The sequence below is a fragment of the Emydura macquarii genome, unplaced genomic scaffold, assembly GCF_026122565.2.
Source record: "Emydura macquarii macquarii isolate MOO-44397 ecotype Brisbane River unplaced genomic scaffold, CSIRO-AGI_Emac_v2 contig_1119, whole genome shotgun sequence".
Classification (NCBI taxonomy): Eukaryota; Metazoa; Chordata; order Testudines; family Chelidae; genus Emydura; species Emydura macquarii.
Genome location: NW_027131256.1, coordinates 8,005,418 through 8,021,612, shown reverse-complemented (window position 1 = coordinate 8,021,612; position 16,195 = coordinate 8,005,418). Strand labels below are relative to the sequence as shown.

At 39.3% G+C, this 16,195-nt stretch overlaps 1 protein-coding gene across 1 annotated transcript in view; it reads left to right on the top strand.

Moving 5' to 3' along the window:
* The window catches only part of GRAMD1C (GRAM domain containing 1C), a 69,410-nt gene that overhangs the window by 595 nt on the left and 52,620 nt on the right, over positions 1-16,195 (top strand). Inside the window, exon 2 of the mRNA XM_067546075.1 lies at positions 1,897-2,025. Coding sequence (XP_067402176.1) covers positions 1,897-2,025 — 129 coding nt within the window. The remainder of the gene's footprint in view (positions 1-1,896; positions 2,026-16,195) is intronic.

Below are 16,195 nucleotides of genomic sequence, written 5' to 3'. Positions count from 1 at the left end.
GCTGAAGACTTGCTCACACACAGCACTGTTCTGTTAAGGGGTCCCTGCATCCTGGCATTAGGATGCATCTTTGCTTAAGTCTGTTCGCTGCTGTTTTGCTGAGGGTAGATTTTGACACAAATTTAGGACAGGACTCGAGCGCGAATTTAAAATGAATGGTCCACATCCATTTTGCATGTGTCTAGAGAATACTTGTTTTTAAAGTATTTGTATGGATAGCTGTGCTGGGAAAGGTATCAGAGGGAAGGAAGCCTTGGAAGCTGTAATACACTATCTACAAAGCATACAGCATGGGTCATGGTGGTGCCTGCTTCCCCAATCTAACCTGATGATGGGCCTCTGTTCTGCAGGGACTGCTTTAGGCGATCGCTGGCATAGCTTTGCTGAGTCTGCCAATCTTATGATTTTTCTGCCTACTAGAAACTGGCTGGCAACCTGCCGGTTCATTTCTTGTAGCCGCCAAGCACCCATCAGATGGTAACCACTTTTGGTCACTGATGAACTGGGCTGGATTCTAAACCGCCTTAGTGCTGATCTGTTTCATGGTCTTTTTAAACTCCTGAGCCAGTCAGACTTCCCAAAACAAGATTTTTATTTTTTTTAGCTAATGGTGCTGCAAGCTGTATCCTGAAAGACCCCACTGTAATGAATACACACAAGGGAGCTGAGTTAAGATTGCTGTGACAGCCTCTTAATTTTAATTATACAAATGGTCTGGAAATTCAGGCTCCTCATATTGCATTAACAAGTTTTGGGGGTTGATATGTAGACAATTGCAGTGGTGAATCCCAGTTGTTTAAACTGAAGGTGCGCACAGGTGCGACATTTTGAGAAAACACACTTCTTTTCTCTCCCACACCGAGCCCCTCACGGCATCTCCTCAGGGAGGTGAGAGCAGCTCCTCATTCTCTCTCCTGTGATGGAGAAGATTGGTTTCTATTGCTCTGTGACAGGTGTTCCTACGATTTGAGAGCACACAGCCACTGCCCTGTTTGCTCAGTGTTCCCCATTCTGTCTCATTGCAAAGGGAGAGCTTCTGTGACTGGCACTTTGCCCTCTTTACTTGGTCTCAGAAAGAGCACTGAACATATGAGTGCTTCCCCTCAAAGCAGGAAGAGTAAGGCGTGCTCCTGTCATTGGTGCCATGCTAATTCTTACGAAACCTCCGCAGAGAGTAAGTATGGTGTTGATCAGTGGGGGGGTTTTCCCCCCACCTCAGTGAGTTGATGAGCAGATCAAGATGCCTTACCCAGGATGGCTCCATTTGTTAAAAATGGAATAATGTCTTGTCTTTTACAGACATTACTGGATATTACAGGCAATATGGATCAGTGGATAGGGGCCAGGACTGGGACTCAGGACACCCAAGTTCTGTTTCTGGCTTTGTCATGGGTCTGCGGGGCAAATCACTTTGCCTTTCTGTCTCAGTTTCCCCATCTGTGAATAACGCTAATGCTACTGATCTCCTTTGTAAAGTATTTTGAGATCTACTGATGAAAACCTCTATACGAGAGCAAAGTATTAGTAATAATATCATTTGACATTTCTGAAGTGCTGTGTTTGTGTACATGTGTATGGACAGTGAATAATTAAGATTGGATCAGTAAAACTAGACATTCTCTCTCTCTTTCTTTTTCTTTTAACACTTTTGACTGCGTTTTGATTGTTTGCAAAACACTGAAATAAAACCTTAATATTTATAATATAATTGACACTGAGAAATGTCGTTCATTAGTTAAGAATCAGTAAGTGGGAAATGTTTCCCCATCATTTATCCTCTTAAATGTAGCTCTTTAAGGTACTATCTGTAAAGCCTGCAAACTGATTAACCACCTTTTATTCCAACACCTTTCCCCTCCATTATCAAATTACATGCTTTGCTTGCTTGCTTCACAGGAAATCCATGAAGTGGATCATGGTCTCATCCGCCAGTTGCTTGCAGATTCAGAGGAGACTCATGGTGCATGTACAGAGAAAATGCAGGCCCCTGTTCCATATAACTGGAGTGCTGACTGGAGCTTTTGGGTAACTCAATTGCGTTTTCTCTTAATTCCTTTTTATAGATTCAAGGCTCGAAGGGACCACAGTGATCATCTAGTCTGACCTCCTGTATAGCACAGGCCATAGAACTTCCCCAAATTAATTCCTAAAGCAGATCTTTTGGAAAAACATCCAATCTTGACTTAATATCTGTCAGTGATGGAGAATCCACCAAGATCCTGGGTAAATTGTTCCAATGGTTAATTACCCTCACTGTTAAAAATGTATGCCTTATTTATATATACACCATAAGTGCTTTTTATGCAAATTGCTTTATAGCCTTTAATTAATAAAGCCTCCCAGCCCATTCTGTGAGGTAGGTAACTTATTGTTATCACTTTACCGCAGGGTAAACTGAGAGACAGGGAGGAGAAGTTATTTACCCTATGCCATGTATCAAGGCAGATCTGGATATAGAACCCAGGAGTCCTGACTCCCAGTTTTCTGATTGGTTCATTAGACCATACCTCCTCTCTGTTTTATATTTGTAGAAATTTATTGTTGCTACTTTTTCTCGGTAAAGGCTGAATTTCAACTGCTATGAGAACATAGCATGATCTGATGATACTCATTTTTTTGTGAAATATAAAAGTATTATGCACCTCCTTTGTGGGAAATATACTTCTGCATAAAAGAAAGAGCTTCTGCCTACTCGGGTTGTATGTAGGTTTCTATTCTGCCACATCTGTACAGGATGACTTAACACTAAAAGGAATGAAGGACCATCGAGTTATTATAGAGTTTAAGGCCAGAAGAGACTACTAGATCATCTAGTCTGACCTCCTTTATATCACAGGCCACCAAAACCACCCGGCACCTGCACACTAAACCCAACAACCAAAATAAGACTAAAATATTAGAGTCCACAGGAGACTAGACTGTTATGTGCCACAGGCAGAGAAAAGCAGGGACCGGGACCCAAGGTGCACCAGTGCTCAAAGCCCCCACAATGACAGGCAAAGGATGAAGTGAGACATAGCCAGATAATCGTGGCAAGTAACTTGCATCCAGATGCTGCCCAGAAAGGTGAAACCCTCCCAAGGTCCTGTCCGTCTGACCTTGGGAAAATTCCTTCCCAGCCCCACCTATGGGGAGCAGTTAGACCCTGGGCATGTGAGCAGGAACCAGCCGGCCAAGCACCTGAGAGAGAGAATGCTCGGTTCCATCTCAGAGCGGGCGATAAGAATCATTCATTTAAATCCTTCTCCCGCTACGTGCTGAAGGTTTCTTTGAAATACCACCAGAGAGGTATGAGCATGGGACTGGGAATCAAATTCCTCAGCTGTATTCCTGGTTATTACACTGATTCACTGACTCACTGTATGCCTTTAGGCTAGTTACTTAACTTTTCTGACTCGGTTCTCTCATCTGAAAAGTGTGATTAATCCTTTTTGCTCACCTCATGTGACTGCTGTCAGAACTGGCACAAATAATATGTCTGGAACGGGTGTTTCTGCAGTGGGAGATCGTGGCTGGGGGTTTCCTGTTAAACATGAAGGAGTGGGGAACATGCAGTGTGCCCAGCCAAAACTATCGTTCTGAGGAAAACATCCTGACCGAGGGGCTAAAGTTCTCATGCCAGAACTCAGTCATTGCAAAGTAACTCATGCTCCGCACCACGTGGCATTGGAACCTGAGTAGCAAATAATCTAATCATGATGTTGCAGCTATAAGTTCAGGAGTATTAACTGTGTCAGTTCTGACAGCAGTCACATGAGGTGAGCAAAAAGGATTAATCACACTTTTCAGATGAGAGAACCGAGTCAGAAAAGTTAAGTAACTAGCTTAAAGGCATACAGTGAGTCAGTGAATCAGTGTAATAACCAGGAATACAGCTGAGGAATTTGATTCCCAGTCCCATGCTCATACCTCTAGCACGTATCTTTCTTTTCCCACTCCTCCTCTCTCCTCAAGATGGAATGGGATGTTGTAACAATCAAAGCATTGACTATGAAATAAAAACTTCCTGAGATATTAACTTTTAAACCTACCAGGATTGACTCAGCCCTTCCATCTGCTGAAGTAGAGAAACGGAATATCATGTCTTGCACTGTGTATCTGGTGAAACCTCACAAAGCTCCTGTGTGAATGTCAAAGTGACAGTTACAGTTTTGATTGTCAAAACTGCATCATGGAGTTCTATGTTTATCCTCTCTGTTACTCCAGATCAAAACAAGTAAACATGTTTTTCTGTCAGCCCTGCAAATTTATACTAGGATCTCAGATCAGAGTTGATTTATTTTCTTTTCACACCTTCTCACCAATATTAAAGATCCTACAGACAGAAATCCTGCCTGTTCTCAGCTATATCTTTGCACCTGAATTGAGGACTCATTGAGTTACACAGATGCAGTAGCCATTAACTGTGTTTTGTTAAACACAGGGCTAAATGAGGCTGCACATGTGCCACTGTTTAATTCAACCTACACAGTCATTATTGTTGTTGATAATTCACAAAAAGAAAAGAACCCAGTTTGACTCAGCTCTCGGGAGCAATTTGTTGGTCTGTCAGTTAGAAAAAGACATCTGAATTTTACCTGTAAACTTGGCAAATCTGAGCTGAGGTCATTGAGCTACAAGTTTGTACAGCAGCTAGCACAATGGGATCCTGGCCCATGACTGGGACTCCCAGGTGCTGTGGTAATACAATTAATAATACATACAGCATCTCACCATGCCACGATCACAGTTACCTTTTCGGATAGAATTGCACTTTTGGGATCCTGTGGACTTTGTCTAAAGGTCCTTGACCAAAATTCTCCCTCCTGCCTATTTTTGTACAGTGTGTCATTTGTCCATGGAGTGCCACCACCTGCCTCAAAAATGGTTACAGTTTAGTGGTGCTGTATGTGTGTAGTTTGTCAAGTGGTTTGGATTCTTTGCTGTGATGAAAGGTGCTGTGTAGGCATTCTAATATATGATGTATATCTAGTGAGATAAAATAATCACACTTTCTTTTTGTGATTTATATTGCTATTTCCTGGACTTCTGGATGTATTTCAGGCTGTAATTCATGTTTACCTGTTTATATAAATATTTTCCTGTCTTTAAAACAAGCGACTTGGATGATATTTCCACATACTTGGCCATTGAAAGGCACTCTGTAACGCAATAGCTGTGCTGCAGGAGACAGATGCTGTCCTAGATTATCTCAAAAAATTCCCAATGATTTGCTTTTTAAAAAAAAAAAAAATCCATAATTTAAAAATGGGAAGTAAATCTTTAACCTGCTTGTTAGGTGGCTGTGGTGGTGAGAAATTTATTTTCCAGATTTAAAGATGACAGCATAATTAGCAGGGGTAGAATGAAGAAGCAGCAGGAGACAGAAGAATGATGTAATGAGCTACGTCAGGCATCAGCATGCCGATGCTGAAATGAAGTCATTAGACTCCCCTGCCATTAAATGGTGTTATGTAATTTTCTGCCTATTATCCCAGGCAATGAAAATCACATGTTTCACTAACATCTTGTCTGCTGTTGGATATAAATCAGTTTTTATAGCTCCCTGAATTCCATGAGTCATAATAGATGTGTAAGGGATAACACAGCAAACCATTTGTGCCAATACATAAAGCATATGTCAGTAACATTCAGCCAAAGATGATCTAGCTTTCTATGACAGGTATAGACTTTTAGTAGGCTTATTCCCTCTCTTTTAGTCAATAGAAAAGCTGGGAAATTGCAACAAACACGGGGCTACTCCATAAATATTGGCATACCCAACACTGCTCAGATGTCAACTCTGCTAATTGGAATATTTGCTGCACAAAATTGTATTTTGCTGACTAGCCACTGACTTGTTCCAAAGACTTTTATACTTTTCTTCTCAAGGTAAGTACCATAATTTCCTTCAAGATGAAAACCAGGCACTTGTCTATAAAATCCTGATTGGTTTGATTTTTCAAATCTGCAACTTCCATTGACTTGTGTGGTAGTTGGGATGCTTAGCACCATTGAAAGTCAGGCCAGATGTGACTGCCTTTTCACAGAGACAGTGTGATCTAGTGGAATGAGCATAAGACTGGGAGTCAGGAACTCCTGGGTTCTGGTCCTTGCTCTGACACTGTTTTTCTGACAAGGTCACTTTATGCCTCTGTACTGCATTTTTTCCCCATCTCTAAAATGAGGATAAATACTTACCAGCCCTACTTCAGTGGGGATTAATTGGTTAGGGCTTAATGCCCTTATTAATGTACATAATTCGCATGTGTGTAGTCCTATTGACTCCTCACATGTATAAAAGGTTTTCAGGACTGGGTTCTTAATGTCTGTACTGCTCTTTGAATGTGTAAATCATTTCTTAAGTGCCTAGTGTTATTTTATTGCTACAAAATTTCACTAGTAGCTTTTCAGTTTATTCAAATGCGTTTTTACTAGAGATGGGCAAAAGCAGGGGTGCTTTTGATTTGGAGGTGGCAAAACCTTGTTTGTCAGCTTTTGGGTTTTATCCAAAAGACCTGTGATTCTGAATTTGCTGAATTCCATTTTTATCAGAACTTCTAAAGCTGGTGTGTGCTTCTGAATAACTGGTTCTGGTTTGGGTATAATCTCATGTTCACACATAAATGGGCAAAAACAGAGGGGCATTGAATCTAGCAGTTATACTTGGGAGCTATATCCCAAGATTGTCTACTTTTTACCCTTTTTATTATCTTCAAACAATATAATATAATTAAGTTCAACTTCAGTGGGAGAGGAAATGTATAAGAACTTAACACCTAACTTATTGAAGAAGATTTCAGAACAATGAACAAACTAGTCAAAAGGACCCTAGAGTCAAAAGTAAGGAAGTTAAAATTTCTTAGACTCCGTCTGGGGTTGTGTCCTTAAGCATACTTTGACAGTCACAGAAGGGATGTATACCACTAAATAAAAAAGGAAGCAGTTCAGCAAAATAAATAAATAAAAATTTAAAAAATCCAGTCTTGCTAAATGCCAAGGTTCAGTAAGTTATTTGACCCAAACCAGATATCTTTAAAAAAATGGAAATGCAGTCCTAGCAAAGCCAATAGAAAAGAAGATATGCTATGACAAGTAACATGTAAATTGGAAATTAGGAGGGCTAAGAGGGAATTTGAAGAGCAAGTAGCCAAAGCCATTAAAACAAATAACAAGAAATTCAAGTATAAGTATGCTTATGTTCAAGTATATGTTTAAAGAAGAGATAAGAAGAGACATAATAAAGACATATAGAATAATGAATGACACAGAGAAGGTAAACTGCATGCTTCTATTTACCCTTTCTCATAATACAAGAAAAAGGGGATGTTCCGTGAAACTGAAAAGGAATACTTTTAAAGCTAATACATTAAAATGCATAATTATCCTGTGGAACACATTGCCACAAGATATCAAGTAGGCCAAGAGTATAGCAGAATTAAAGGATTTGATATTTATATGGATAATGGAAACATCCACAGTTACATTAGACAGGATTAATTTATTGAAGGAATATAAACTGTTATGCTTTGTGGCATAAGCCAACCGCTTAACTGATAGGGGTTTGGAAAAAAATTCCCCACGGGCAGGTTATTCCATAGTTGTACACTATAGTGATTCTTGCACCTTCCTCTGAAGACTGATACTGTTCATTCAGAGACTGCATTCAATCTGATCTGGTATGGCAATTCCCATATAGGGAGCATGTTAACAGTTGCTTCCCCTTACACATTATTTACCCAGTATTTTATATTTTCCTAAGCATTTGTGGAGTACTGAAAGATACAAATTTGCTTGGATTGTGTTGAGGTATGGGCATTAGTGGACTGATGGTTGTTTGTTATATTACAACAGGTTGTTTTAACCTGGATTTGTTGTTTTTAATTGTTTGTATAATGTTTAGAAAAGGAGGTGGGGAAGGATAGAGGACCATGTGGATGGTATATGGATCCACAGAGATCAAATTAATACTGGCCGTGATTCTTGGGTGGGGGGAATAAAAATCTTATTTTGTAACATTACAAAACTCAGTATAAGCACTTGTTTGTAGCATGTATTGTAATTGCAATTATTTGGAAGCAGTGTTTAGTTATCCTGGATAACAAAAATAATGGTGCTTTAACTATTGACACCACAATGAGCTGTCGGGTAGCAGGGATTAAAAAAGGAGAAATAGGCTATTCTGTAGAACTTTCACCACATAGGCCGTCTCTAAATAGACTTTTCTGGGAAATCTGTCTGTTGTATTGCAGTGGTGGTGCAGCTCTAGTGATAGGAACAGCGTGAGCACTAGCATAGACGTGGCTCTGTCATCTGTACTTTGTTGTTGAACTCTGTTCAGAACAGGCTGAAACAGCACTGTGATAAAAATGCTGGTGCCCTGTCTACCCCCTGTTAAACTGTGCCAATGGTAATGCAGCAGTGAGAGATTTTAGACACTAAATCTAGTGTAAACTAAGGCTCTTGAGGGCAAGTCCAGAATCAGATTATCTGGGCTTGGTTGGCAGGAAAAATGTTTTATTTTTATTTTATTTTATTTTTTTAATTTTAGGCTCATGGCTTTGGTTTTCCTTTTCAAGCATTGCCATTAGGAACAGAATTCCATTAGAAAGACTTATTTTGTAAGACCAACAGGGAATTGTTTGAATGATCATGTCTATACACCTAAGGCCAGATTTATACTACGAACAACTGCTGATATAGCTATGTCGATCAGGGGCGTGATAGGATGTGATTTCTGACAGACATAGCTGTGCTGGCAAAAATACATATTGTAGATGCAGTGGGGGGAAAATGCGATTTGCTAATATATCTTATTTCACTTGGGTGGTAAAAGCTGCATTGGTCCCTTCTGGCCTTAAAGTCCGTGAGTCTACGAGAGCTTTGCAAGTATAGTATACAAGCATAGCTATACTGGCAAAGCCTTCAAACTGTAGACTGGCCTTGGTGATAAGGAATTCTGGAGTTCACTGGAGGAGAACTTTAAAACAAGACTTTCATTGTTTCCACTATGTAAACTTCTTACATTTGTGGTTTGATTGCATCTTAATTGTTCTGTGTTACTGTAAACAAGCAGCAGCAAAATAGCTTCCCCTGTTTTTTGTTTAAAAAATAAAATGGTCTGTTCCAGGTGAGCTACGTATGTCCCTTTGGGAAAGTACATAAGCAGAGAACTGCAGCAGACATATTTGTTTAGTTTTACTTCTCCTATTATTGATGTGTCATTAGCAACTAGTGGGAGCAGAAAATCCTAAAATAGGTTTTAAAAAAAAAAGCACTCAAGGTTTTCTTGATCTGTATGTAAAAAATATTTGGGGCATTTACATAGTTTTTGATACAGGTAAGAGTTTTCTGGAAAGACAGATAAATGACTGGAGCTTTTTTTTGTATACAAACTACTTTATACCTTGCTTTTCCTTGGCCAGAGCTATTTAGAATATTCTTATATTCTCTGTGTAGCTTTAGTACATGATTTGCTTTGTCAAGATGTAAAATATTACTGATATAACTAAAAATATCATTGGCAATAACTTGGAATAAGTGGGATTCTTTAGGTAAATCCAGGAATCCCAGCAATAAACAAAGTGCTTTTGTTTGTTTGTTTGTTGCAGTCATAATCACTGAGCTAGTGCAGTTGAAGACTGGGGGAATGATTCCCACCAAAACTTATGGCATGTGTACGCTACAAAATTATGCCAGACTAAGTTACATCGGCATACAGCCACTGCAGTAATTAAATTGCTTTTGCATGTCCACATTATGCTTCTCGCGTCAGTGGTGCGCATCCTCACCAGGAACGCTTGTACCCATTGTACTGTCAGTGTGGGGTATTGTGGGATGGCTTCTGAAAGCCAGTAACAATCGATGTAAACAACACAGTGTCTACACTGACATTGTGTCAACCTAACTACATCGACATTGTCTACACCTTTCGTGGAGGTGGAGTTAAGTCAACGTAGCTGGGCAGTTACGTTGGCGGGAGTGAAATTTTAGTGTAGACACTTACATAGTTAAGTTGACGTAAGCTGCCTTGCATCAACCTAACTTTGAAGTGTAGACTAGGCCTTAAAGTTAAGGTTGCTTGACTGCAGAATACACAACCCATGCAAATCCTCAGGAAAAAAAAGGAAAATAAGAAATTAGTAGTTAAGTCATTCAACACCCAATTTGTACTATCAGTCAGTTTCCCATCTCATCCTCAGCTACTTCCTTCCTCCATCACCCACAGCCCATGCTCATTCTGAACAATGACAGGAATCCTAAAACTCAACCATGTTTTAGTTTTCTTTTGATGATTGATATCAGGTTTCAGAAGTTATATTGTATATAGTTCTGTTCATGGCTTTGTAGTGGTGTGTTTAAGTAGGATGGCTGGGAGATAACTGTTCCTAAACATTATAGAAAAAAAATGTGAATGCATGACCCATGCTGATAATGAGATCTAAATCTGGTAATAATTGTTATGTAGAAACTAGAGAGCTAAAATATGTATTCTCTAAATAGGTTACAAACATGGAGAAATGTTCAGTGAGAGATAATATAGTTAGAGATATTAGGAAATAAAACTGATGAAGGTCCTTATTCAGCAAGGTACATAAGCACACGCCTGACTTTAAACATGTGAGTCATATCCTTGACTTCCGTGGGACTACTTATGTGTGGAAGTGCCTAGCCATACTTGAGCCTAAGTGGGGGATTATGGTGGATGTAAATACAAAACCTTATTCTTAAAGGAAAATGCATCGATCCATTACTCACAAACAGAGAACTCTCTGATTCTGTGACTATTACCTTGTTACCTTGGATTGCTAAATAAAAAATCATTACATTTATATTTTTAAAATATTAATTTTCAAAATGTCTCAATTTTCAAAAGATATTCATAACAGTGACTGTGTCTGGGTCCCTCATTCAGACGGTATTTCACTGACATTTTCCAGCGAGCATTAGTGCTGACTTCAAGCTTCAGAGTGGAACACTACCTGGTCCAATCCTGAGGTCAAGTTGCAAATGGTAGTTTTAGGGGACTCTAGTGCTGAGGTCATCTTAATTTTATTTGTGTGCCCTTGGCTATCTAGATATGTATTATGTTTAAAACAAAATCCAGGATGATTTTGCGGCTCGCAGCAGATGAGGAAAATTCAGGGGGAAAAGTGTAGTTTAAACAATTTTTCTTATTTTCACAACTTAAGTGGAAGAGCTGGTGAAGGGAAATGAATCTGAATGGGTCAGATGTACTCACAATATTACCTAATATTCACACACGTGTGGGATAGGAAGGAACATGAGTCAGCCAAAACTGATACTCTGAAAGGAATGTGTTTTTGTCCTGAAGGAAATTATCTTCTTGGGCTGATCTGGAACACGTTGCAGTGTCAAGTTAGTAGATTTCAGACCAATGAAGCTTGTGAGCTGTGTCTACAGGGCTTACAGTTAAATTGTGGATACAGACACAGTGAGATATGTCAAATGGACTGAGCCAGCATCAAGAAGCAGACAACTTGGGCTTTGAGGACAAAAAAGGGCTTTTTCTGCCATGCTATGTAGGTAATATTTCAATAATAACGATGCATTTGCGGCATTCATCTATGCAAGTTAGTTTATACTTTTGTTTCATAGTGTCACTTTGTTATAGATTTCTGTACAATTGCTAATAAAAGGTTACCATAACTGGGTCTTGGTGCTTTTAGTTCAGGCATTGACTGACTTCTCTGAGATACAAAATGCGATCTGACCTTGGTGGAAGCAGTAGTAGATAACAGCTTGGAAACATAAGCACAGCAGTGAATAGAGCCACGGACAAAGTGAAGAAAGCTAGTGAGGACACAGGGTAGAGCTGAATGAATGAATGGTGCCAGGTAGATAATTCGTCTTAGTTTAGTATAGTCACATAATAAATTTACATATTCTTGTTTTTAATGAGCGTTTCTGTTAAATGTATTTGGAACAGTTATGTAATGAACATAGGACTAGAGCTGGTCAAAAACTTGGAATTTTCAATTTGCTGGAAATTTCAATGATTTGAAATTTCTTCATTTGCAAATATTTTTGAAATTTCATTTGACCCAGAAATTTGGGAAAATGTTGTTTCAGGTTTCCAGATTTTGTTCTGAAATTGTGAATTTTTATTGAGGTATTTAAAAAATTTATTTCAAATTTCATTTTATTTTATTGCAGTGTTGTTGCACCCTTGTTGGTCCTATAATATGAGATACTAAGTAGGTGAGCTAATACCTTTTATTGGACCAACTTCTGTTGGCGGGAGCTGCAAAGTGATGTGCTACACAGAAGAAGATGACCTGTATAGCGTAAAAGCTTAGAGCTTCCACTAACAGATATTGGTCCAATAAAAAAATATTAGCTCACCTGCCTTGTCTCTCACTTTATTGTATGGTTTTTCATTTTTATATTTTATTATTTGTCAGTAGTATTCAGTGTCAAATTGTTTCATTACAACAGAAATTGGAGATACTTTGATCTAGAAGATAAGATATTTTAATCAGTACTAAGTAGCAGCTGCCCTTAATGATTTAAAAATTAATAAAAACCTAAATATTTAAAATATTATATCATATTATGACATGCGCAATAGTACATATTATGCAGGACTATTACTGATATATATATATATAAAATGTAAAATAAACATAATACACAAATGAAAAAGCATGTCAAATAAACTTAAATTTTGTTTTGCATTTTTCTGAAACTGAACATGTTTTGTTTCAAACTTTTTTCCCCTTGGGCATTTTTGCCAAAGTTGACCCATTTTTCAAAAAGTTTCGATTTGGACAAAAATGGGATTTTCTGTCAAGAATGTTTTGTTGAAAAGTTTCTGACCAGCTCTACACTGAACTTGGTAGTTCTGAAGTTTGTAATAGAGCCTTTAATCTTGCCCTCAGTGATATATATTTGACCCAGGATGGCACTAAGCGATAGTTGTTGCCGCATAATGGTTGGACAGTGGCCTCAGTCGGATTCCTAGGAGGCACAGAGATACTGCAGTGATGGATGGAATAAAGACCATGAATCGAGCAGTAGATACATGTCCACAGGACTAGTCAGTTCCCTCTTTGTTCTCTATGAATGAAAATCTGGGAATCTCTTCGGTGTCACTTCTAAATGACTCCCTTAATTCTTGTGATGTTCTAGGGGTATGTATTGTGGAAGATCTTAACATACAGCGTTTTGTAGTTTGGGGAAGCCCTTCTCCTCCTTCCCCCCCCCTTTTTCTAATATACCAGACCTGCACCAGCCTATAATTTGCACTAGTCAGAATTTCAAAATGGCTTTCAGGCTTAGCCAGAGCTAGAGTTCATTGCCATAGGGCATGGAGACAGTTAACAACTTTAATAGCCTTATTGATGGGGGTGGAAATCAAGCATAGAAATGATCACACATCCATTCACATGGAGCCCATCACTGAAGAAACTGAACACGTTTTACATGGCTTGAATTTGATCCTTGTTCTAAAGAACAGCAGTTAAACCACTTTGCTTCCCTATGGCCCACATCTTTAAGGCAGAGGATAGAGAGGCACCTTGTCAATCAGCTAAGAGCCCAGGATTTCACAGTTCCATCATCTGAAATCTGGGCAAAGAGATGCATCTCACAGTTCCTTTTGCATGCGGTTAGGCTTATGCTTGAATGTATTTCCTCAGTGAACTCCAAAGGAGCAGACCTGAAATTGAGAATGCCCTCTACCTCTCACAAGCTCCAGTCTTCTCCAGTATTCTGGACAAGGATAGGTCATTTGCTATGTTGGAGATGGAGAGGCAGGCCTCTAAGGAAATCTGGGCCTAGGCCATTTACAAGCACCTGGAATTTCAACCAAAAATCATTTGGCAATTAGTGCTGTGAGCTGAGAAAAGGTGTAACATGCCCCTGTTGGCCCACCCTGATCAGAAGACAGGAGGCTATAATCTGCGCTAGCCGGATTGGTTTCCATAGTTAAGCAGAGAGAAAGCATGTCATAGGGTGCAGGCTCCATGCCCTAACTTCCTTGTAAGTGGTCCCTACACTCTAAGTCAAGGTTGTGACATGTTGACAAGGCAGGATGGGGAAGCATGTACCGCTGCTGTCGGGATAGAAAGAGGACTTCAGTGTTTTCAATCAGGCATGTATACCACGAGTACCAAACTGACTGTAAAAGCAAAGACCAGTATCTTGGCTAGTGACTTGACTAGTGGTGGCTTTGTTAGCAAAAGTGAATAATTGCTCCTATAAATTCCAGAGACGAGGCGTAAATGCAATTAAAGTAGATTAATAACACATGATGTGAACAGGAAGTATTTGTTCCTTGTTGTTATTGCACTAACCTCGATTATTTTTTCATGTGCACAGTTTCATGTGGAATTTGTAGATTTGGGTTGTCAGTGTCTTGTCCAGTGTCTGTGCTGGAGCGTATTCTATGGGCAATGTGCTTGTTAACCATCCCTACTGTAGCTTGAAGACTGGGTTAGTCTATGAACGAACTTCTCATGATATCACCAAGAAATATTAGTGGGATGGCACAGCCTCATACTTGGCATTCATTTTAATGTATTTAATAGTATACATTCACAAAGCATTTTACAAACACAGAATAAGACACATTCCCTGTCCCAGAGAGTTTCCAATCTAAAGGGCCTAATTATTTAATTTCTTACTAACTAATGCTGGGCAAAAAAAAAAAAAAAAAATGCTGGGAATCCTGGAGGAATCTGGCTGGTATCCTGTATAACTGCCTGGGTGTCTATACCCACCTCAGTAGTTACATTGGCCTATTTCAGAAAACTTTAAACAAGCCGTGCCACCTATCAAGAAGTGAGGGTCTACAGGATAACACAGAAGTAGGTTTGCCTCAGCCAACAAAGGCACTGTCTAGTTACTGATTCAAAGCTATGGAGCTTTTTTCTTCCAGCAATTTCACAGCCCACTTGGGTTTTTTAGTTTTGTTCTTTCATTTAAAATTTTGAATCTGAATCTAAAATGTTAGTGTGCTAACTTGAGGCTGCTTCCTGGTAACTCTGTTATTAACCATCTTCTGGGCTGATAAAATCCTCAAACTTTTTGTCTTGGAGCAAATTCACTATGAATATTTGAGTCTGGGAATTCAGTCCGCACAGGAGATGATGATTTTCTCATGAACAGGAAGCACCCTCTAGCTGAATTATAATTCTTGCGCTCTTGGTATGTCACCTGGGGTCATGTGGCATGCCTGAGTCATGCCGGCATCCTGGTATTGCAAGGTCTGCTTGCTGAGATCATTTTCACACGCCTGATGCAATCAGATATAACAACACTGTATTGGTATAACACTGTAGTGTTATTGTAGGTCTCTGTCTCCAACCCTAACCCTGTATGCTAGTAACACCCTCTGACTCCATGTTATGTATACATGTTATGTATTCCAGGCATGAGGTGTATATCTGGAAAAATGAGTTCCTGGGACTGACTTATGTACTTTGCCAAGATCATTTACCTGTTGCCCAACTATATTGGCACTATCTAGTTATATGTAAATAGGCATTTGGATAATAGTAAAGTGTAGTTATGATCAACTGATTGTATCTATGGCCCCTTTTCATACAACATATATGTTCCTTTCACATATTCAGAGTCACATCTGTTGATTTGAAATTTTTCATACTATTTCCTCTTTGTTAGCCTTACAGAACTATACAGCCCTGGAAAGGGAGCTGTGCTCTTTTCTACCTTGTGTGGTGTTAGGAATATTTTATGCTAAGTTCCAGAGAAGGGCTTGATCACCACCCTGTGGTGTGCCAAAATGCCCAAGTGAGTGAAGTGGATGTAACAGGCAGAGCTTAAAAATTCTATACGCTGTTCTCCTCATGGAGATTAAAACGTTTATTTGGATGTATGTATTTATTTGCTTATATATATTACAGTAGCACCTAGAGGCCATAGTCATGAATCGGGGCATCATTGAGCTAGACAGCATACAAACACAGACAAAAAACAGGCCTTGCTCTGAAGAGCTGACAATTTAAATATAAGAGAAGAGACAACAAGCAGATACAACAAATGGATGGGAGGGAGCACGAGATAACAATGAGACAATGTTTAATATCTGCAGATGAGATCTGCTGGGGTTGGAAGCTCCACATAGTGTATTGGTAAGTGGCGGAGGAGCATGCACCTTCTCTATACATATCTGGCCACTCCAGGCAAAACCAATGTCTCCCCTGGTGGATGGCAGATCCCTTCTCCTACC